Below are 21,961 nucleotides of genomic sequence, written 5' to 3'. Positions count from 1 at the left end.
AAAGTTTGCAAAGTGCTTTACAAATATCTCACTTTATTCTCACAACAACCCTGAGGGGTAGGCACTATTATCATGCTCCTTTTACAGGTGCCTATATTGAGACCAAGGGAGGTTAAGTGACTTAGCCAAGATAAGCCTGGGCAATCAAATCTGAACTCAGCTCTTCCTGACTCCAGGTCCTGTACTCTATCCACTGTACCAGCTAGCTGCTTCTAGTAGGTCACTTCACAAATGTATGCTTTGTTTTATCAGGTGTAAAATAAATCTTAAACCTTCTCTTGATAAAAAAAAAAAAATAAGCCTTCATCCTCATTACTACAGTGAAAAGAGTGCTGGATTTTAAGTCAGAGGACCTGGGTTCAAATCCCCGCTTTGCATGATACTACTTGGGTGACCTTAGATGAGCTGCTTAACTAACTGCTCTGGGCCTCAGTTTCCACATCTGTTATATGAAGAGGTTAAATTAAATTAAATTTTTAAAAAAGATGATCTCTAAGTTTCTATCTTTAAATCAGTGGCAACTCTCCATTTTCCAGCAGCAGCTCTTGCTTGCTTTTGACTCCATGGAACATCATACCTCACTCTGGGTAAGCTGATAATGTGAAATCTCACACCATGCTAATTGGCTCAGTTTTTGTCACTCGATACCTTCTCAGTTGCCTCTCTCTTCTGATTTGAGGACGGAAGGATAGAGCTAAAATCTTCTCCCAAATCTTTCCTTTAAAGAGGGCACAGAAGTTCCAGAACTTTCCAGGTCAGCAACTCTGCTTGGTTTGGACTCCACAGGGCATCATATCCCCACCCAGGTATCCCTTGGGGCCTACTCCCCCCTCTTCAGCTTCCTTTGGTGTCCTGACTTCCCCCTTTAGACTGTAAACTCTTTGATAACAGGGACCTTTTCTTACTTGTATCACTAGTGCCTGGCACACAGTAGGTACATGATAAATGTTTATTCAATTTAATTATGATCCTATGAACTCTGTGGAACTGAATAGTATCTTGTAAAATATCTGCAGATCATGAAACTGGAATTACTTTAGTTTATCTTTTTTGCTCATCCCTACAATCTCGGTGATCTGCCATTAGTTGCTTTCTGAAGATTGAGAGTATTACATTAAATTAGTCATTAGAAAGAAAAGCCATGAACACATTTGAAAATGTAGTTTTGAATAAAAGGATGAAGTCCCTAGATTAGTCAATCAGTCAGTCAACCTTGCACTTATTAAACACTTTCTATGTACCAAGCATGTTGAAGAGAGGAAATGGTGCTTATGTTGGGAATGGCCTCCAGATTTTAGGAAAGAAAAGTCACAGAGAGTAGACAGCCAATTAATGAAGTTACTTGGTTTTAAAACTGAGACTTACCAGGACCTAAAATGAGCGTTCCACCTTGCTGAACTGGATCTCCTTGAAAATCAAAGGCAGGGCCAGTAACCGCTCTCCACAGGCTTTGAATACTTCCTGAGAGTAGGTTGGATTTCACATGCGGACTCTGCACTAAAATGTTTAGCATTCATCTTTCAGTTATGTTAATTCATATTTTATAAGGTTTAGGTTAAAAAAAATCATTAGTCTCTCTGTGGGAAGACAAGTGTACCAATACACTGTTGTTGGAACTGGGAGCTGGTCTAATCATTCTGAATGTTAATTTAGAATTGTGCAAGAAATGTAACTGGGGCAACTGGGTGGAGCAGTGCGTAGAGTGTCAGAGTGACAGGCCTGGAGTCAGGAAGATCATTCTCCTGAGTTTAAATCTGGCCTCTAACATTTAACTAGCTGTGTGACCCTGGGAAAGTCACTTAACCCGGTCTGCCTCAGGGTCGTCATTTGTGTAACACGAGCCGAAGAAGGAGATGGCAAAGCACCCCAGTATCTTCACCATGAAAACACCACATGAGGTCATGAAGATCTGAGCATGACTGAAATACCAGGACGACAACAAAGAGATACTAGCATTGCTAATACTAGGCATGTATCTGAAGGAAATCCAAAGCAGACAGTAACATCTAACATATGCCAGAATACAGAACCACTTTTTGTGGCAGTGAAGGAATCTAAACAACGTCAGTGCCCATCAGTTGGGGAATGGATGAATAAACGTACCATGAATGTAATGAAATATTATTGTGTACTAAGAAGCAACGACTAGGAGGAATTCATAGAAACATGGGAAAATTTTCTGAACTGACATAGAGTGAATACATAATGGTGACTGTAAACTAATAAATCACTGAAAGAAAATCAGACTTTGAGGTGAGGAAAACCAGTAATGGTCCCAGAGAACAGATAATGAAACACATCTCCCTCTTCTCAGCAGAGAGGTGGGGAAACGTCGCATCCATAACAGACAGGTGATGGTAGGGGTTTTTGTTTTACTATTATCTTTGTTACAAGGGAGAATTAAATTGTAAGGTGGGGTGGAGGGCAGTATATCTAGAAATGATAGTAATGTAAAAATAAAGGTCATCAGTAAAATATAACTTTTAAGATTTAAACGAAAAAATTTAAACAAATTTTTTGTCCTTTATGACATCATCTTACAAATATATCAACTTATCTTACTAGTCTTGCTTTCTATTTCCCTCTTATTATTTTTGCCTATAAGGGGTAATTATGGATTGAACTTAATTTCTTCTCCTCCTCCTGCTCTGTTGGCCGTACGGGGCATGATTATTTTCTGCTCCTTGGTTTGTTCCGCACCCAACCTCACTCTACCACGAAGTGCCTTCTGTCTTTCCCAAGTGTTACTTTTTGTGTTTTACATGTTTGCCAACTTTATTTTTCTTTTCCTATAGTGAGTTTGATTCCTTAACCTTACTCCCATACCACGGATGGAATAACACTTCCTTCGCTTTCTAAATTTCCTCTTCATCCTTCAGCCAATCTCTCTCTTAACTTTTCCATTTATGTTTATGGCTTTTTACTCAGTTCATATTAAGATCATATAATGCCAGAGCTGGAAGAGACATTCACCATCAGTCTAGTTCAACACTCTCATTATACAGATGAAGAGAAGTGAGGCCCAGTGGGGAAGTAACCTGTCCAATATCACACAACCACTATGGCAGAGGTGAAATCTGAACCCAAATCTCTTGACTCTAAGTTGGGTGACCATTCCACTATCCCATACATCTGGTCACTAAACCTTTCTAGAAAAATAAGTCTATTTCTAACAAGTCTTTCCCTTGATTACCCTAAATTTGGTCCTGCCTTTGTCCTTGACTGCCTAGGATTTGAGAGTACAGTCCTGCAAAGGTTATTATAGGTAAAAGACTCAATTTTACTTTTATTTTTTGTTAGTCATGAGAATGAACCCTAAAATCTGAAATAGTTTTAGAAAGAAACTCATTAGGTTGTTTGGCAAGGAGAGAGCCAGAAAGGAGTGGCTCCCTCCTTAAATCTTTGTAAGGTCACCTTATAAAGTGTTCAGACACTGTTATAAAGGACATTTGCCTGACTGGCTTCACATAGGCAGTAGGCAGTCTCCAGAAGAGTAGTTTGAGCTGCATATGAGCTGGTAGGTTAATCTGATTTGGAGGACCCAAACCACAAGCGTTGGGTGGACCCTGAAAAAGCAGTGGGTGGAATCTAAGCATTCCTTACAGGTGTCCAACTTCCCTGAATGGGGGGCTCAGCCTGACCTCTACAGTAATCTTTTGGTTAGATAATTTTCTAGACACGGTAAAGCTAGGCTTGAATAATATTAATAATTGATAAACAAAAAATATTTTCTCTATACATTTTCACATAATTTTTCACAGACAGAATTTTTTTCATGGAACAAAACTGACATGTAGCTCTCACCCAACCCACCTCCATGCACCCAGCCTAAAATAGATCTTACTGCTTTAGAGATATGGTAGATCTTGGTTTTTCAAAAAGGGCCTTGTTTGGTTACTGATGCTAGTGTTCCTGTTTGTCACTCGGTTACAGTTTTCATTGGGCTACTTTCATTCACTGCTTATGTATAAAATTCCTCATATTCATCACTTTTCGAACCATTCTTCTTTTGCAGTTAACTGCTTCATCTCATTTCTTTTCACTTGCTTAATTTTATCTAAATCAAAATTTTACTTTTATATTTCCTATCTAACAAGCAGAATGCTTTGTATTTGATTCTGAGATGTATATCTTTTTGTTTTTCACCAGGGGAAAAAAGCCGCTTTTTCCTATTACGAGCTAATAAGAAAAAAGACAACTGAACAGAATCATAGGCTCACAGATTTAATGTTGGGAAAAAAACTCTAGAGGTCTTCTGGTTTAACGTCCTTATCTTACAGATAATGAAACTGAGATGAAGAAAAAATAAGTGACTTGTACTAAGCCACATAAGTGCCAAGCCTCAGAGTCAAGATTCAAATGAGGGTCCTCTTAATCGAAATCCCTTACACTACACGGCCTTCATAGGTATAGAGTGGGGCGGCCGATTTATTCAATCAAGTCGGCTCACTTAAGGTAAGTGATAAGATGCTCACTCAATCTCAATCATAGGCTTTAGACTGAGTACTAAAAAGACTTGGAAATGGGATTACATTGCACAGGAAAAAAGCTTTGGATAGGTCAGAGAGAACTGGTCGTGTTCCTAGAGTCATCCACCTAGATAAACTATCAAGCTGCTTTCAGACTAGAAGCCACAAGTGTGGCTTTCCAATAAAACCCCTGAAGAGGAGCGCCTTGGGGACAGAGTGGGGAGGAGGGGTCTCTGGCTTCAGCTGTGGCCAGATCTTCTTCTCCCTCCCCCAACACTGGCCAGAAGAGGGCACTATGGTTCCTTTAGTGTCCTAGCAGCATCTGTACTGGGAACCAAGGGCAAACTGGACAGAGATTTACAGCTCTACAAGGAGCCTAGCAAAGAACCCATGTCATGCCTCAGGAAAATTTCTTGAGCTCCCCACAAATACGATGAGAAAACTTCCAACTTCTAGGAACTGAGAATTACTCCTTTGCCATGTGTACTGTCTAAGTTTGAGCCTATTTTCCTGGGGATTCTGCATGTACTTGTGTGAGCGTATGCCTTTGTGGGAATATTTTCAACCAACTTTTCTTACTATAAAAATACTTCTTTCTAAAAGCTAATTGTCTAAAATGAGTCTCAACTGATAATCTTGGGGAGAAGCATGTTAGTGGAAGCTTAAGACAATAGCACTGGATAATCACCCTCAACTCAGGGGTATCCCTAGGGTCCTGAGGGGCAATAGAGCCTTCCTTCAGGATCTAAGACTCATCTGTTAAGAGTGTGAGTTGGGATAAGGGTCTTCAAAGCGTCTATGGGCTGTATAAACAATTAGCAGAAATGAATTTAGAAAAATCTCTATGTAGTGGGGAGATGATAAAGGGTACCCCTGGTCAATTGCATCCCCCTCCCATCCTAATGCACCTGATAAAATTATAGGGTGTGGATCTTTATCAGAAAGGGACACAACCCACAGACCTTGATATGTGTTCTGTCTCTGTTGAGTTACATGCACTTTCCTGGAATGACAGAGACTTTGGTCCCCAAAGACTGGAGACTACCCTGAGAGTGAGGACGAACTGTACATGTTGGTCTATACGACGAATGAGGAATTATGTCTCTGTCTCTCTTTTGGATCCTTCTCTTTTGTGAGTCTTCCAACACTCTCACTTGTACCAGGAGTAGGGGAGTGAGGTTTTCTCTCTCGATTCCCCCCACCATTCCCAGTGGCAATGGAATCTGCAAACACGTGGCAGAAAGAATGTTTACTAGCCCATGAGACTAGACTTCAAGTCCCTTTTCTTTCCTTTCATGAACACAGGAAATCACATGAGAAATGGACCATTTTTCAACCTTGCCAGTTACCCACTTCACAGGTTGAGAGTTAACTGAATTTGAGATTAGGCCATTAGTCAACCAGAGAATGAGGAACTTCTCAGAGGAGAACATGGGCATCACCAGGATCATCCCAGAGCCAAAGAACTGAAGAAAGCCATGTCCTGGCTGGCCAGGAGATCTGGACCTCGTGATTCACAGATAGTGAAGGTCTGAGGTGAGAGCAAAATACCTCGCAGCAGTCCTACAAAGCTGCCATTAACTTCCAAGGGAAATAGAATGAATAGCATTTGAAGTGTGTAATGTTGTTGGTGTTTCTTCATGTGCGCTGTTCAATTCTTTGCATCTTAAATATTTTTGTGACAAAAGACATAAAACAGTTGTCTTAGGCTGCATCTCCATATTGTGCATTAACTGATTTTTCTAGGAGACACTCTATTCCCCAAATCTTGGGTAGGCCCTGAACATGGACCATACTTAAGACCTGTTTTAGAAATTGCCTTGAAGTTCTACTCCAGGAAGAAGGCAGAGCCAGACAGAAAAATCTGACTCTCTGCCCAGCAGAACTGGTCTATGCGAGCACAGAGCTAGAATCTCTTATGAAAGGGGGTACTCTGGACCATGGAGTATATCTGTTATCTTTCAACCTTTATATATTTACTGTAGAAATCACTCTGAGTTTAGGCATAAACTAAGCCAAACTAAACAGTTCACACCTAACTTATTCATCTGTAAAACGAAGGAGTTGGATTAGGGGGCCTCTGAGGTCCCTTTCATTTCTGTATATGATCCTATTATCCTAATTACACAGAGCTCTATGAATGTAGAGTCTGTTAAGATTTTCAAAGAGCACAGGAATGATGCTCTCACAATGTCATAGTCATGATTCATATGCTGCTTCTCCACTCACACCTGCCTCTCCTCTGTCTCCCAACCCCCCTACATAATAACTACTATTTTGGGGAACTAAGATCCTAAATGAAGATTGAATGTCTAACTTAAAATAAGAAATTATTATCCTTCATAAAATGATAATTTTAAGAGCCTCTGAATAGAAGAAATAACAGAAAGAGAAGTTTCACAAAAAAAATGACCATATAATATATAAAATATCTGGCAGTCAATCTGCTAAGGTACACTGGAGACTTATGTAAATACAGTTACAAAACACTGTGAAGAAATAAGGAATGACTTAAAAAATTGGAAGGATTGCTTCAAATTATTTGGAATTGTTCATTATCGAGTCATACCAACATAATAAAAACAACTATACTAAATTTAAACTAATTTAGTGCAGATCAATCAAACTAACAAGGGGATTCTTTATGATGCTAGATGAAATAACAAAATTAATCTGGATCAATAAACATTCTAGTTTCTCAAAGCAAATAATGAAAAAATATAATTTTATATGATACAGAAGCAATCATCAAAACCAGTTTGTATTAGTTAATAATAAAAAATAGATCGGCGAAAGAGACTAGATAACAAAGAATCAGAAACCAGTGAATGAATCAAACCAACCAGTGTTCAATAAATCTGAGAACATACATTACTTGGGGAATGACTACCTATTTGACAAGAATTGCTGGGAGGAAAAATTGGAATGAAGTCTGCCAGAAATGAGGTTTAAACTAAAAACTTTTACTGTATACTAATAAGCTAAAAGTAGAGATAGGATCTGAATATAAAAGAACACACCATTTAAAAAATTAGAAGATAATAAGATTTCCAGAGAGTTTACAACTTTAGGTAATAGGAGAGTTCTAATCTAAACAAAGAATAAAGGCAATCACAAAAAAAATTAAATCTGACCAAAAAAAAATCTAAATTTGGCAGATTAGATTATATGAAAATTTTGAATGAACACAATTCAACTAAGATGAGATGGAATGTGGTGGACTGGGAAAAATCCCTGAATCATATATCTGTAATAAGAATCACAGGATAATCGATTTAAGGTAGAAGGGACCTTCCCCCCGTTTTACACATGAGTAAACTGAGACTCAAGGTTAAATGATTTGCCCAGTGCTATACAGAGATAGTGTCTGAAGTAGGATGTTCATTCAAGCCTTCTTGATTCTAACTCTCTTCACAGTGTGCTTATGGCATGATATCCATGATATATATACAAGGAATTTAATAAAAAATGGAAGACCAAGAACCATTTTCCCATGGAAAAGTGGTTAAATGATATGGAAAACCAAATCTCAAATTTTTTGGGACTTGACCAATGTGGACATTTATTTTGCTTGACTTTGCATGTTTGTCACAAGGGTTTTGTTTTTGTTTTTTTTTAATGGAGAAAAAGTAGATTGGAAAAAGATTTTTTGTTAATTGAAAAGAAATTGAATCAAAAAAAATTACAAACTATTAGAAACATGAAAGATTTCTTTAAATTACTAATAGTAAGAGGAATGAAAACCAAAACAACTTTGAAGTTTCATCTTGCACCTAACAAAACAGCAACGACAAAAGATGAGATAGTTAATATTGAAGATTTGGGGCAGCGAGGCATTTAGAGTGGAGCCTGGAGTCACGAACACCTGAGTTCAAATGTGACCTCAGACACGCCCTGCACGAGTGATCCTGGGCCAATCATTTAACCTCAGTTTCCTCATCTGTAAAGTAAGGAAGATAATCATACGCGCCTCTCAGGTGTTAATTAATTAGGTGTTAATGAGATAATGACTGTAAAGCGCTCAGCAGCAGCGGCAGCGGGGCCGGCACATCTGTGGTGGTTGTTCGGTCACGTCCGGCTCTTCATTGCTTCATTCAGGGTTTTCTTGGCAAAGACACTGGAGAGGTTCGCCATTGCCTTCTCCGGCTCATTTTACAGATAAGGAAACTGAGGCAAACAGGGTTCAGTGACTGGCCCACGGTCACACAGCCAGTAAGTGTCTGAGTGTCCCAAAGATGACTCTTCTTGTCTCCAGGCTCAGCACTCTATCCACTGAGCAACGTAGCGGCCTGCCTGGCACGTAGTAAGAATTATATATGTAAATGTGAGCTATTATTATTAATATTGAACGTGCTGCTGGAAGACAGGCAGACAGAAGCCACTTTGATGGAACTGTGAAGTCATCTAACCATTCTGGAAAACAATCTGGAATTTCCTTTCAAAAGAGACTAAAATGTCCATTTCCTTTGTCTCAGAGATTCCATCCCTAAGTATATACCCCAAAGATGTTACAGGCAGAAAATAAGGTCAAACTGCACACCAAAGTATTCATAGCAGCACTATTTGTGGTACCAAGGAACTGGAAATAAAGTAGATGCCCGGTGACTGGGGAATGGCTACATAAGTCTTGTTATATGCATACGATGGAATATTATTACAATGTAAGTAATAATGAATGTATAAAGAATTCAGAGAAATGCGGGAAGAATTATATGAACTGATGTAGAGAAAAGAGACCCAAGAAAACAAATCTGCACAATGACTACAAAAATGCAAATGAAACAAAAACAATAAAACCGAACACTGTGTAATTAATTATAATGACCAAGCGGAGCCTGGAGGAGAGATGAGAAAAAGCCTATCCTTAGCTGCTTCTCAGAGGTGGTGGGCTATGGATATGGAACACTGCATACATTTCAGGCACAACTGATATGTTGGTCAGTTTTGCTGAATTACCTTTCCCCCTCTTTCTTTTCTCTTTATTTACATAACATGGCACTCTACGTAGGGGAGTTGGGAAAGATAAATTTGGAAATTGAAGTGATGTACAAGCAAAATATCAATAAAAATTTTAAAGGCCCTTGACTCTTATTAACTATTTTTTCTCCACTATAATGTTTATAGATCCATAAACAAATATATTGACAAAAGGGAAATATTAATTTTTTTACAGTAAAATGAAAGACCCAGCAGCATACTCACCCGAAGTAGCAATTCCTTCACCCTTCTTCATTCCAAGTTTTCTATAAATTTTTCTCTCAGTGTCAACATAGATTTCATGAGAATACCCTGTCAGCTTGCAGAAAGGCTAGGAAAGAAAGAGGAAAACTGAGTCTCAAAACAAAAAATATGAAAAAGTAACTCTGACTTAATTTTATTTGTAGCCAAAAAATTTACATATCCCCACACATCTAATGTCAGAAAGTTAGCTGTTTAATCTCCCTTTTTCCTCAGTGGAGAGGAAGCATGGCACAGTGGATACAGTACGAATACCCGGATTCAAGTTCTGTCTGACACACAGTTCTCACCTCTAAATTCCCTAGGTGGGTATTTGAGAGATGACAAATTATAGATAGTTACAGCTCAGCAGGAGTGGAGGGAATTTCCACATTGGGAACTCCCTACAGCAATAAGATAGTTACAGTTCAGCATAGGTGGAAGAAATTTCCACACTGGGAGCTCCCTACACCAATAACATCATAAGTTTGGATCAAGAAATACAATTTTTCTTATTTATCAACCACATACCTCAATGTGTTGAAAAGATGACTGTCCAATAACTATCAGTGTGACATTAGCATCCTTTGAAAGAGAAAAAAAAAGTTGTGACTACGTAAGATTATAGCTCGTCTTTAACAGTGTCTTATAAAGCACTTTAACAAATGTCTTATTCATTAGGAGCTATTTATTTTACATCTGTCTCCTCACCCTTCAATTTTTATTCTATTTTAATAACAGTTTTCCACAGCATCAGGATGAAAGCCTCCAAAAATGTATAAGCAATAACAAAAAAGAAATGTATGTTAATTCTAAATTGTGAGTTCTGGCAAGATGGCTAAGTGAAAGGTCATGACTAAGCCCAGCTCTCCCTCATTGTCTCAAAATAGTTAGCAAAAGGAAATAGTGTAAACAAAAAACAAAAAGAAGGAAAAGGAAATATTTTCCTTACAAGGAAAATCCTGGAGAAAAAGGATGAACAAACAAATGAGTAAAAAAAAATTTCTCCTGAATGAAGAAATAATATAATATAAGGGAGAAGGGGAGAAATCCCCATGGTGGTGGAACAAAACTCCAGAAAAATGGAATGGGGAATCCTCATTTTTTTAAAAAGCTTCATAAAAGCATTAAAAGAAGAGATAAAGAGTAAAATTTGTGTTTTTAAAAAAGCTTAATATTTATTGATAGGTTATTAATTAATAACTAGATTAATAATAATTAGTAATAACTAGCTTAATAATATTATAGTACTTTAAGGTTTGCAAAGCACTTCACATCTCTGTCGATTATTATTTATCCTGTCTATAACATGTTTATACACGGTTGCTTGCATATTGTCTCCTCCATTAGACTGTCTTTTGCCTTATTTTATTTTATTTTATAAAATCAGAGTTTTAAAGAAAAATTCAAAGAATGAAAATGGTTGGGAAGAGATTTTTTTAAAAATGAATAAAAAGTGGGCATTCTGTTTGTTTTTTGGCAGGGCAATTGGGGTTAAGTGACTTGCCCAAGGTCACGCAGCTAGTACATGTATCAAGTGTCTGAGGCTGGATTTGAGCTCAGGTCCTCCTAACCCCAGGGCCGCTGCTGTACTCACTGAGCCACCTAACTGCCCCAACAGTGGGCATTCCGAAAAAGAGAATGGAAGAGAGGATATTGGAGTAGATGACCTTGACGCCAAACTTCAAAGGTTCAATAAAAATAGTAAAGCAAAAGCCAAATGAGTAAAATTGGAAGAACATGTAAGGTCTCTACAAATTAAAGCAACTTGCTCTAAGGACACAGATTGGTAAGACAATTGTGACGAGCCCTACAGAACTTTAAATTTTGTGATGCTTTCCATAATCTTTGGGCTCTGTAGCTCTGTAGCCCTTTCTTAGTATGTGTATGAGGATGTAGTGTTGCTTTCTAGAACTCTGTAACTGCCAAGTGCTATCTTTGCTCATCCTAAGGGCTATAAATGAATTAAAACCACCTGTTATAGAATAAACTTGCATACACATATTTATACGTAGCTATATCAGTAAGAAAGGCATTTATCACCTTGTTAGAATCTTTGGGACATTTATTTGTCCTCTCCTATCTGAGTTAGAATTTCACATGTTGAATCCTAGAGAAAATAAAAACCATAGGAGACTTTTGATTCCTCACTTCAGAGAACAACTTAAGGCCATTTTTTCTGACACCTGCCTGGTAATTGGCATGTATCCCGTAAGTGTTTATTATCCATGAATAATTACTTCACAGGTAAAGTGCCCATCTTGGCCCAGATGGCACCATAGCAGCAGGCATTGTGAATACTCTCCATGTGTCTCCTTTTAGCTAACTTTGAATACATCAGGGAACATTCCATTCTCATCCCTCACAACTAATTACTGTGCTCAGAGACAGAAAAATTTAGATCTTGAAGTGGAGGTAACAGATAGTACCTTGTTCCACCCACCTCTATCTTGGATTGCCAGAAAAGGAAGGGGCATCTCTAACACTCAGGAGAGATGGGGCTTTTACTACATAAAAGAGGGAAGCTGGGAGGCCATATTATCACAACCGGGCAACTGCCATACCATTGCCCCAAGCTAGATGAAGATATGGAGGCCTTAAGTATCCTACCTCTATCTCTAGCCAGATGTGAAGATTATACCTTAATAAATCTTCTTTGATATTTAAACTTGGCATGTGGCCTTTTTTTCCCTCCTTAATTAGGACAGTTGGGTCACTTCATAATCACCATTTGGGAGAGGTATTTGCCACCAAATAAAAGAACCAAAATTAGCAGAAGAAACTAATCAAGTCTCCTCATTATAAAATTTCTCAAATTCAATGAGCCCTCATTTCAATTGCTTCAGTGAATGGCCCTAATTTAATAATCTAATAACTGGCTTCAAAAAAAAGAAACTCATGATGAAACAGAGTGCATGTATATATCATATTGTAAGAAATCATGTTTCCTTTCAGTATTGAAGCTAGAGGGCAAAGCACTGGTTCACTGGCTACTAACAGAGAGGAAGCCTAAATTTAACTTGCCCTTAAAAGCATTTTGACAAATTCCAGAGCTTCAGTAAACATCTCACAAGCATTCAAAAAGGCACAGATTGCATCATCAATTTGGGGCTACAAGAGACCCTCAAGGTCATCTACTCCAATATCCTCATTTTACAGATTACAAAATTGAGGTTTGAAGAGGATAAGTTACTTATCCACAGTCACTCAGGTAGATAAGTCCCCAGAGGACTTAAACCCTGGACCTTTGGCTTCAGATCAAGCATTCCTACTGCAGCATCATACTCATCAAGTCCAAACTGAGACATTAAAGACTAGGCTGGAATATGAGATACCAAAAAGCAAAGGAAAATTACTTATACCCAAAGATAACTTATCTCGCAAAAAAAGGTAAGAAATATTATTTTTAACATAATTGATGTTTTCGAACATACTTTTTAAGAAGATCAAAGGTGAGCAAAGTTTTTGAAAATGCAACTGTAGCAAGCAATAGCACTTTGGACTTAGAGTCAGGAAGACACTTATGAGCTGTGTGACCCTAGGAGAGACACTTAACCACTCTGTGCCTGGGGTACCTTATCTGTAAAATGAGTGCGTTGGCCTTGATGGCCACTAAAGTCACTTCCAGAACTCAATGATGATCCTATTCTCCCAGATTCAGAGAGTCTGAAGAAACCTAGATGACGGCCAAAGTGGAAGCACGCCTTCTGTCTTGGATTGTGGGAGTCCTATTCTGTCAACAGGTCACCAAAGGAGGGGGAAGGGAAGGCAATACTTACACAGCACCTACTATGTGCCAGGCACTGTGCTAAGCACTTTGTAGATATTATCTCATTTGATCCTTACAACAAACCTGTGGAGCAGGTGCTATTACTATCTTCATTATAAAAGCTGAAGAAACTGTGGGTTAAGTGACTTTCCCAGGGGTCACACAGCTAGTAAGTACCTGAGGTGGGAGGCAAGCTCAGGACATCCTGACTCCAGGCCCAGTACTCTATCCACTGCACCACCAGCTGCCTCAAAGGGACCGAAGAATCAGCAATGAACTTGGCCATCGGATTTTATAGGTAATCAACAGAGGGTCAGGGAAGAATAGGATCAGTATTTCTTGAAATCAGGGTGCCATAGGTGAAGGTCATTCAAATAAAGAGGCTGTCACCAAGAGGCAAAAGAATTCAGATACGATTTAACAGAAAATAATGGTACCAAATTAACTGAGAGCACACATCCTTTCTTTCTGTTAAAAGTCAATTAACTAGAAAAGTGCAAAGTGTCAAGTTATATCAGTTGTTTAAAGAAAAAAAAAACTATTAGAAAACTATTAGAAAGTTTGTTTAACTGTTTAGGGGCATATAATTTATGTGTGTCTGTGGGGAGGAAGGCTTTTGTTGGGAAGTGTCTGCTGTGTCAAAAGAAAGCTATTAATAAATTTTAAAAGTATTTTAGAGACACAAATTGCATTTAGACAGCTGCTTCAATAAATAAGATTTCCCTAAGTTATATGATTAATGAGCTTTATCACTATAAAAAGTGTATGAGGGAAGAATAAAACAACTGATAGTAAGAGTTATTTAATCAGATATTCTCTATTTATTTTACTTTCACATATCCTAGTCAAAGAAGAAGCATCAAATGTACTTTTGCTGAACATAAAGTGCTGAGGTTTGAATTTAGAAAATAAAATTCACATCTATATTGGAGACTTCTGCAAGTGGCCACTGTGGATGAGAAACATAGGGAAAGTGAAAATGAATGCATGTATAAGCCTGAGAGGATTGTTATTACTGCAACAAAACAGTAGAAAATGACAGATTTTAGAGCCTTACTTCCTGCATGTATTACTATGTCTCTGCCGACTTCTCCAGATCTGACTGCTGTCTATTTGCATGCATTGTGGAGACATCATCTGGTTCAATCCTATGGCATTTATTTACTCAACTCCTCTTACTTGCTGGGCCTGGGATTTAGTACCATCCTTGGCTTTTGAATGGTTCTAATAACGCACAGTCAGTGTTGTCTGCTACCCAGTGTCACATTATACTGAGACCATGTGCCCTTAACAAATGCTTTTTGACAGACTAATCTTTCCCTTGCAGTATTAACACCCTGATTATCCCCACTTAGGAAACTTACTTGTAAGAAATTCTTGGGGATTTTGGCCAGGTCTTCTACATATTCTTTACAGATGTAACACAAGAAATGCTGAAACATTAATGCAGCAAGATGTGAGCATCCAGAAGGGGCCGAATTTTCATAAACTCAATACGCTCTACAATTTAGAAAAGGTGTTATGGGGGGACCACTCACACCAAAACTGAAAGAATCCACCACCTTTTTGTTGTTGTTGTATTTGGGAAGAGGAAAACAGGAGCGAAAAGCATCTTCCAAACCAGGGGCTGATAAACCTGACATCTATTTTGCATTTTCCCCTTTCAAAAAGCAAAAGAAACAGCACCCTCGTACTGAGGGGGGGGAGCCACAAACCTACGTGTTCATTCTCTAGGCTCGGTGGGACCACGAGCTTATTTTACAAAAAAAATTTTGATAACTATTTCAATATACGTGGTTTCCTCTGTAATCAATGTATTTTATGTATTAAAAACATCGATCTGAGAAGGGGTCAGTAGACCGCACCAACAAAGGAAAGAACCAAGGTTAGGAGCCTTTGCCACAGGAAAGGTCTTATAATACTCAGGAAAAAGAAAAAAAAGCAATAAAGCTCCGCCTGTCCGGGATTCCCAGAAACCTACAGCCCCTCCTCAAAGTAGGTTGGAAGCAACTTTAAGACTAGGCCAGCGGAGGAAGCTGTTGCAGGCAGGGAAGAGGGGGTGAAACCGCCCCGCGCCGATGTGGGACTTGGCAGCCAGGTCTCACCCGCACGAACACGACGATGGCCCGGCGCTCCCGGAAGAGCGCCCCGAAAGGGATCGCTTTGCCAGAGGCATCCAGCACGGGCAGCTCGGCCACGTCCTCGGCCAAGGGCGCGCCGCGCTCCGTCTCCAACGGCTGCACCGGGCCCAGGCTACAAATTTGCTGCGTGACCGCTTCGAGCGCGGCGCTGGCCATGGGGACGCCCTGCTCGGCGCGGCCACTCCTTCGTCCAAGCTAAGCGGGCGGAGGGGACCCCTCGGTAGGGAGGGCCCCGTGGTGGGCTCGCCTGCTCAAGGACGATCTGGGACGTGGCTGAGTGTCTCTTCCCCCGGAGCCTGCGGAGGTGGAGCCAGAGGGGCTGCGAGGGGCTGGGCTGGCCTTGGCCGCATCTGTCTTCCTTCTCTGGACGGTCTAGACCTGCGTTTCACGTCTAGGCGTGTACATATACACACACAGACACGTACACGCTCTTGGCCTTCCAAAAATGGGGGAAAAATAAAGATTACAAATAAGCGTTGGATACTAGTAGCTTCGGGCACGCTGGGACCCCCACCTTCCCACCCTTTGGGTGCTCTTCCACCGGGCTGGATGGACTCTCTAAAGACCGGCTTGTAAATTTCAGCAACAGAAAAGAAAAACCTTGGCGTGTATGAATCCCAGCGCTATTTAAAGCACACGATACAAACACTGAAAGTTAACACTTTTTTCCCCTTCAAACACGATAAGCAGTGTGGGTAGCGGCTTGGCCTTGGCGTCAAGAATACTTCAGTTCAGTCTTGGACACATAGTAGCTTGTGTGGTTAAGGGGCAAATAAATCTCACCCTCTCAATGCTTCAGGCAGGTCTCTAAGACTGTAAATTATAATCCAGTGGCTGCCACTATGCATCTGTGAAGGATTTCCCGCCCCAATTATTCATTGGTCCAGCCCCCACAACAAAGCTTTATCATTCAGTCCTTTCAGACTCTTTGTGACCCCGTTTCGGGTTTTCTTGGCAAACACACTCTAGTAGTTTGCCATTGCCTTCTCCAGCTCATTTTACAGATGAGAAAACCGAGGCAAACAGGGTTAAGTGACTTGCCCAGGTCACACAGCTAGTAAGTGACAGAGGCCAGATTTGAACTCGGAAAGATGAGGCTTCCTGACTCCAGGCCTGGCACTCCATCTATTATTCCACCTAGCTGACCCTAACAAAACTAGTTGATAGTGAATTAAAGGAAGCCAACAGAATAAGAAATAATGTTTCTGGACAGGCGCTTTTCCAGAACACCCCTTATCTAGTATTTCTTTTCAGTAGAAATGAGAAAAAGATTTGGAAAAAACCTGTTGATGACTTACTTTATTGTCTCCATATCATAGTGACCCAGGTTTCTACCAAAATAGGGTGGAACTACCTCACAAAGCTAATTAGAGTGCTTAATGCTGGGATAACCACATTCTGCACTTTTGGGGAGTGTGTGAACATTGATCAGTGGTAGCCTTCCACTCGGAAAAATTTTTATCTAATTGTTATGCGGGAATTGGCTTTGCCCAGCCTTAAATAGATCTATCTCTATATAAAACTCCCTCCTTTTTCCCACTTTCTAATATTCCTTTAAAAAATCATTTATGCCTTTTGTTTTTACATCAAAGAACACTTCTTCATTCCTGCAGAATGAACCCTCCTAATAAAGGAAAAAAAAAACTATTAAAAACACAGGATTCAGTGATCCTAGCTGGCGATGCATGTATACAACATTTTGCTGACAGGAGAGAATATGTTTAATTATAAGTTACCTTGAACAATCACTGATTTTTCAGTTGCCCAGACTTCAGGTTCTTTGCAGCGATCAGTTAATTTATGTTGTCCTAGTCTGTACTCATTTTGTCCAAGAGGTTATATCTGTTATGTCCTTCAAATAATCTTGAAAAATTTTGATTTTTTTTTTTGGCACATACCTTGTTGGAAGAGAACTAAGGGTGAGTAATTTGTTCTACTGAATTAAAAGTTTTTTAAAAATAGTCAGTAAAGACAGATAATAGCAGGATCTTCAAATTAGGAGATTGGTTTATATTCCCAACTAATATCTTCTTGAAAGATCCTTCCATTCCTATCTACAATAGTCTCATTAAAATGCCACATAAATAGGCATATATGTTGGTAGTTGATGCTGATGCGCTCAGCCTTTGGGAAAATAACAAAAATCCTTTAATAACTATGGACTTCTTCCTGACACAAAGGCCCATCTTTTTTAGTACCAGTATGCTATCAGGGTTTTGTGACGACTTGCACAATGCCTATAATAATGTAAAGGAAAGCAACAATGATTCTATTCCATGCCATAGCCCATTTGTCATGGAGCACTACAGTTTCTGAAGAATTAAACATATGTCTTACTCAGAAGGTGATTGAAGAGAGGATTGCGATGGAGATGAGCAGATTGAAAGAGATAACACATAAGGAATTATAAAGAAAAATTGGAGTAACAGACATACGACGTGCTTGCTGATTGGTGAAAAGGATAGAGAACCAAACCAGGGGTGGGGAACCTGTGGCCTTCTAGGTCTTCAAGTTCAACCCTTTGACTGAATCCAAATTTCACAGAACAAATTCCCCACCCCTTTTAAATAGTCTATGTGCTATTCCGGCATTCTTCTGAGATCAAGAAAAAGTGATGGAGGCCCAGCACCTGAGAGATTCCTCCTGTGGTGAACCTTATGGGATGATACACATAACAGTCAGATGAGGTAGACAGGTCTTATTGGGGTTACAGTCTGCGTCACTGGGGAGGAAACATCCATGTTGATTAGGTCACATACAGCTGGGTATTTGAGTGAGTGGTTGTGTTTATTTTTTTCCAGTCCTGCTTAGATAATTTTATTTCAGTTCATACAAATCTTCCTATGTTTCTCTGAATTCTTCATATTTCATATTAAATAACTAGATTCCATTTTTTATGTTCATTTGGTGGTAAGTCATTTCAATTCCAGTTCTTTGTTACTACAAAAAAGTGCTCCATTAAATACTTTGATACGGTATATATTAGATCATTATTTCTATCTGTAACCCTTGTCCCAAAACCTATTGGTTTGGGGCTATCTCCTTATTGGTGCAGTTAAATTTAAGTTTAGGCAAACATCTTAAATTGTGTGTAGCACAATAAACTTTCAATGGTTATAACTTAAATATAAAAGATCACATCATTTAAACAATTAGAGAATTGAAGGAAATGCCTTTCACAACTATAGCTGGTGGAGAATTCTTAATTAACCCAAGGTACAAGAGATAAAATGGGCAATTTTGATGCTATAAAGTTGCAAAGATTTTGTATGAACAAAATGATTGTGACTAGAATTAAAAGAAAAAAGCAGTTAATTGGGAAAAATCTTTGCAGCAAATAGTTGAAAAAGGTGTGACATCCAAGTTATGTAGGGAATTGATATAAATGCAGAACAAGAGTCATTTCACAGGCATATGTGGGTAGAGGATATGAATAAGTTGTTTTCAAAGGAGGAAATAAAAGTTATATAAACAATCATATGAAAGAATACTCCAAATCACCAATTATAAGGTAAAGTGTGTATTAAAATAACTCTGAAATTTCATCTCATATTCATCATATTTATAAAGATGACAAAGACAAAACTGGTATATTGAGGCCTGTCTCTCACATGTAGCTTGGGAGGAGGTAGAATAGACATTTCTAGCCTATTTTCCCCCCACCCTTCTCCAAGGGAGACTTTAATCCCTGCCAGGAGGGGAAGCAGGAGATTAGGGCCAACAGAAGTGTGACCACTCTGCTGTCCTCAGAGATTGGGGTACCAGGCTAGAATTCTATCTACCTGCTCCCTTAAATATTATTAGTGCAGGGGATATGGTTTTCCATTTTAAACTAACTTCACTGTTTCCTTGTTGGGGACCCCAAGTGCTATATCCAAGATGACTCCTTTACCATCAAGCACCATTTCTGCAATAAACACACATCTAGCACTTAGCCAAGAAATCAATTCATCCAAATCAGGAGCCAGAGAAGGCATACATAGGAAAATATATACTAGACAATGCGGAGGGAAGGGGCTCTCCCATGAGGAGCAAGGTAACTCAGGTAAACCAAGAGACCCAAGAAGAAGTTCCCTGAAGGGTCTAGTATTGCAAGCTGGGGTCAGGGACATGATGGAGACTGCCAGCTCTCTCATGTTGGCTTCTTCCCAGAGTCTTTCCCTTCAGTAACCTGAAGTGGGGTTGGCAGCCCCCCCATTTTCTGTCTTGAAGCTGGAAGCCAGAAGTACCAGAAGCAAATGCAGAGGACCCAAAATAACCAAATCTCAAAGAAGGTGGAGGAGCTCTCCTCTCTGTCAGTCTCACCAGCTCCCCCCACTCCTCATGTAAGCACAGGGCATTGATTTCCATCAATGGGGAGAGAGTCCCATACTAATGAGCTCTGGGACTGGGGGTCATACTGACAAATAATGAAGAGACTGTGGGAAGGTAGGTACACTATTGGTGGAGCTATGAATTGGTCTAACTGTTCTGGAAAGGATTTTGGATTATATCTAAAAAGTCAATAAACTGTACATACTCTTTGACAAAGTAATGTCCCTATTAGGCATATATGTTAAGCAAGTAAGACACAGGAAAATTGCCCTTCTAGAACAAATTAAAGTCTCCCTTAGCAAAGAGTTGGGGGAGAAGAGGATAGAGATGTCTTTTATGCCTCTCTTCAAGCCACGCCATGACACCCCCATGCTACAAGTGAGGGACAGCCCTCACAGCACGTGGGACTTCAGTACGTGAGTTTTGTCTTTTGTCGTCGTCATCATCATCCAGCTGAGGGTCAGGTTGTGATGCACTCTACAGGAGGTGCAGAGGACTAATGGAGAGAAACAATCTGCCTTTTACGTCCTATGCACCCTTACGATGCAATACCCAAATACAATGTTTGTAGTTATGTGATTGCGAATGTACGAAGGACAGCTATATGTCTATGCGAAGTTCAAAAAAAATGAAAAGGCTTTTGAATGTGTATCAAGTTTGTAAGTAAGGCACTATTCTTGGACACATGTTTCTTTTACACATATTCCAAGAGTATTGAAATGAAGTGAACTTGGAATCTCTTAGCTTTGGTGGTAGTACAACTTGACAGATGGTACTTGACAACTCACCTTCATAGATATTTCTTTGAAAAAAAAGAATGTAAAGGTATTAAGCATAAAGAATTAAAATATATGTTGACCATGTTGGAGAAGTTTTAATTCAAAGCAAATATGCAAATCACTTTCTTCAAAATTATAATCAGTTCGATCAAGTAACTTTTTGTCTTTAGGAACTGAGCTTTCACAACTTCTAACACAACATCTCACACACCACAATCAGGCAAAGAAGACATACACAGAAGGATGCTGAGAAGAGTTAGAATTCATAAGAGGGGAAGATACATGCTCACAGAATACTGGGGTGGATAAAGATGTTGCAATTTTCAGTGAAAATACCTGGAGGAGGGTAGGCCTGAGGAATAAAGATTCCTTCCCAGGGTCCTGAGGGACTTTTCTTGCTAGGGATGTTTTAGAGGTCCATGGTCATTTGAAAAGATAATAGAATTTCTGAGCTTCTCTGTCTAGGAAAAAAAAAAGTGAGAGTGCTCTAAGTAAAAGCTAGAAGAGAAGGCAAATTTCTTCTGAGCTCTTCCCAAATCCCAGAAGAGAGAAAAAGGAGAAAAATATTCAACTTTGACCTTACCAAAAGAAGAAGCAGCAGCCAGAGAGAAAATAGGATAGAAATTTTGTCATCTTTCTCAAAACAAAGATCAGCAGCAAGAAAAGAATGAGAAGAGCTTGCCTTAAATTTTTTTAAAGTCTCTGCTCTAAAGACTATATACATATTTTTTTTTGAAATGGCAGAATACATAGATTTTATCAATCTTACTATGCTCCAGGGGTGTTCAAGGTTCTGACAAAGCAAAGATGAAAGTAAGACAATCCTTCTAGGAGCATACCTTCTATTAGAGGCCTACAGCATGTTTACACATAAGTAAATATAAGATATGTACAAAATTGTACGTAATAGATTTACAGTTTCATGTGCAATCATCTTTTTTATTATACTATGCTATGAAATGATTGTTTTATTCCATTAATTAAAATAAAACAAATAAATGTGGAAAAAAGATATATACAAAATTGACCAGTAAGTTAACAAGAACTTATTAAACACTTGGTATGTGCAGGTGCTGTTGTTGTTGTGGTTGTTGTCCTTTGTCCTTCATTCTCAAAGAGGACCAATGACATCAGGAAGGAGATGTTATGACTTGCAAGGGAATCAGATTTGAGTGAGGGAGGGCTGTGCAAAGTCACCAGCATCACTTTCTCTTCCAGAGCCATCTGGGTCCAGTGGCAAGATACAGATCAGGATACCTGGAGATGGCCCAA

At 39.2% G+C, this 21,961-nt stretch overlaps 1 protein-coding gene across 1 annotated transcript in view; it reads right to left on the bottom strand.

Annotated features, from left to right (window-relative positions):
• The window catches only part of CDC14B (cell division cycle 14B), a 142,020-nt gene extending 125,945 nt beyond the window's left edge, over positions 1 to 16,075 (bottom strand). Inside the window, exons 1-5 of the mRNA XM_036741882.1 lie at positions 15,561 to 16,075; positions 14,820 to 14,888; positions 10,218 to 10,271; positions 9,672 to 9,777; positions 1,366 to 1,497 (exon numbers count right to left, since the gene is read on the bottom strand). Coding sequence (XP_036597777.1) covers positions 1,366 to 1,497; positions 9,672 to 9,777; positions 10,218 to 10,271; positions 14,820 to 14,888; positions 15,561 to 15,752 — 553 coding nt within the window. The 5' untranslated portion in view covers positions 15,753 to 16,075. The remainder of the gene's footprint in view (positions 1 to 1,365; positions 1,498 to 9,671; positions 9,778 to 10,217; positions 10,272 to 14,819; positions 14,889 to 15,560) is intronic.
• Positions 16,076 to 21,961: the final 5,886 nt, after the last annotated feature.

Source organism: Trichosurus vulpecula, chromosome 1 (genome assembly GCF_011100635.1).
Source record: "Trichosurus vulpecula isolate mTriVul1 chromosome 1, mTriVul1.pri, whole genome shotgun sequence".
NCBI classification, from domain to species: domain Eukaryota; kingdom Metazoa; phylum Chordata; class Mammalia; order Diprotodontia; family Phalangeridae; genus Trichosurus; species Trichosurus vulpecula.
The sequence above is the reverse complement of the archived record's forward strand: the minus strand, read 5'-3'. Positions and strand labels throughout refer to the sequence as shown.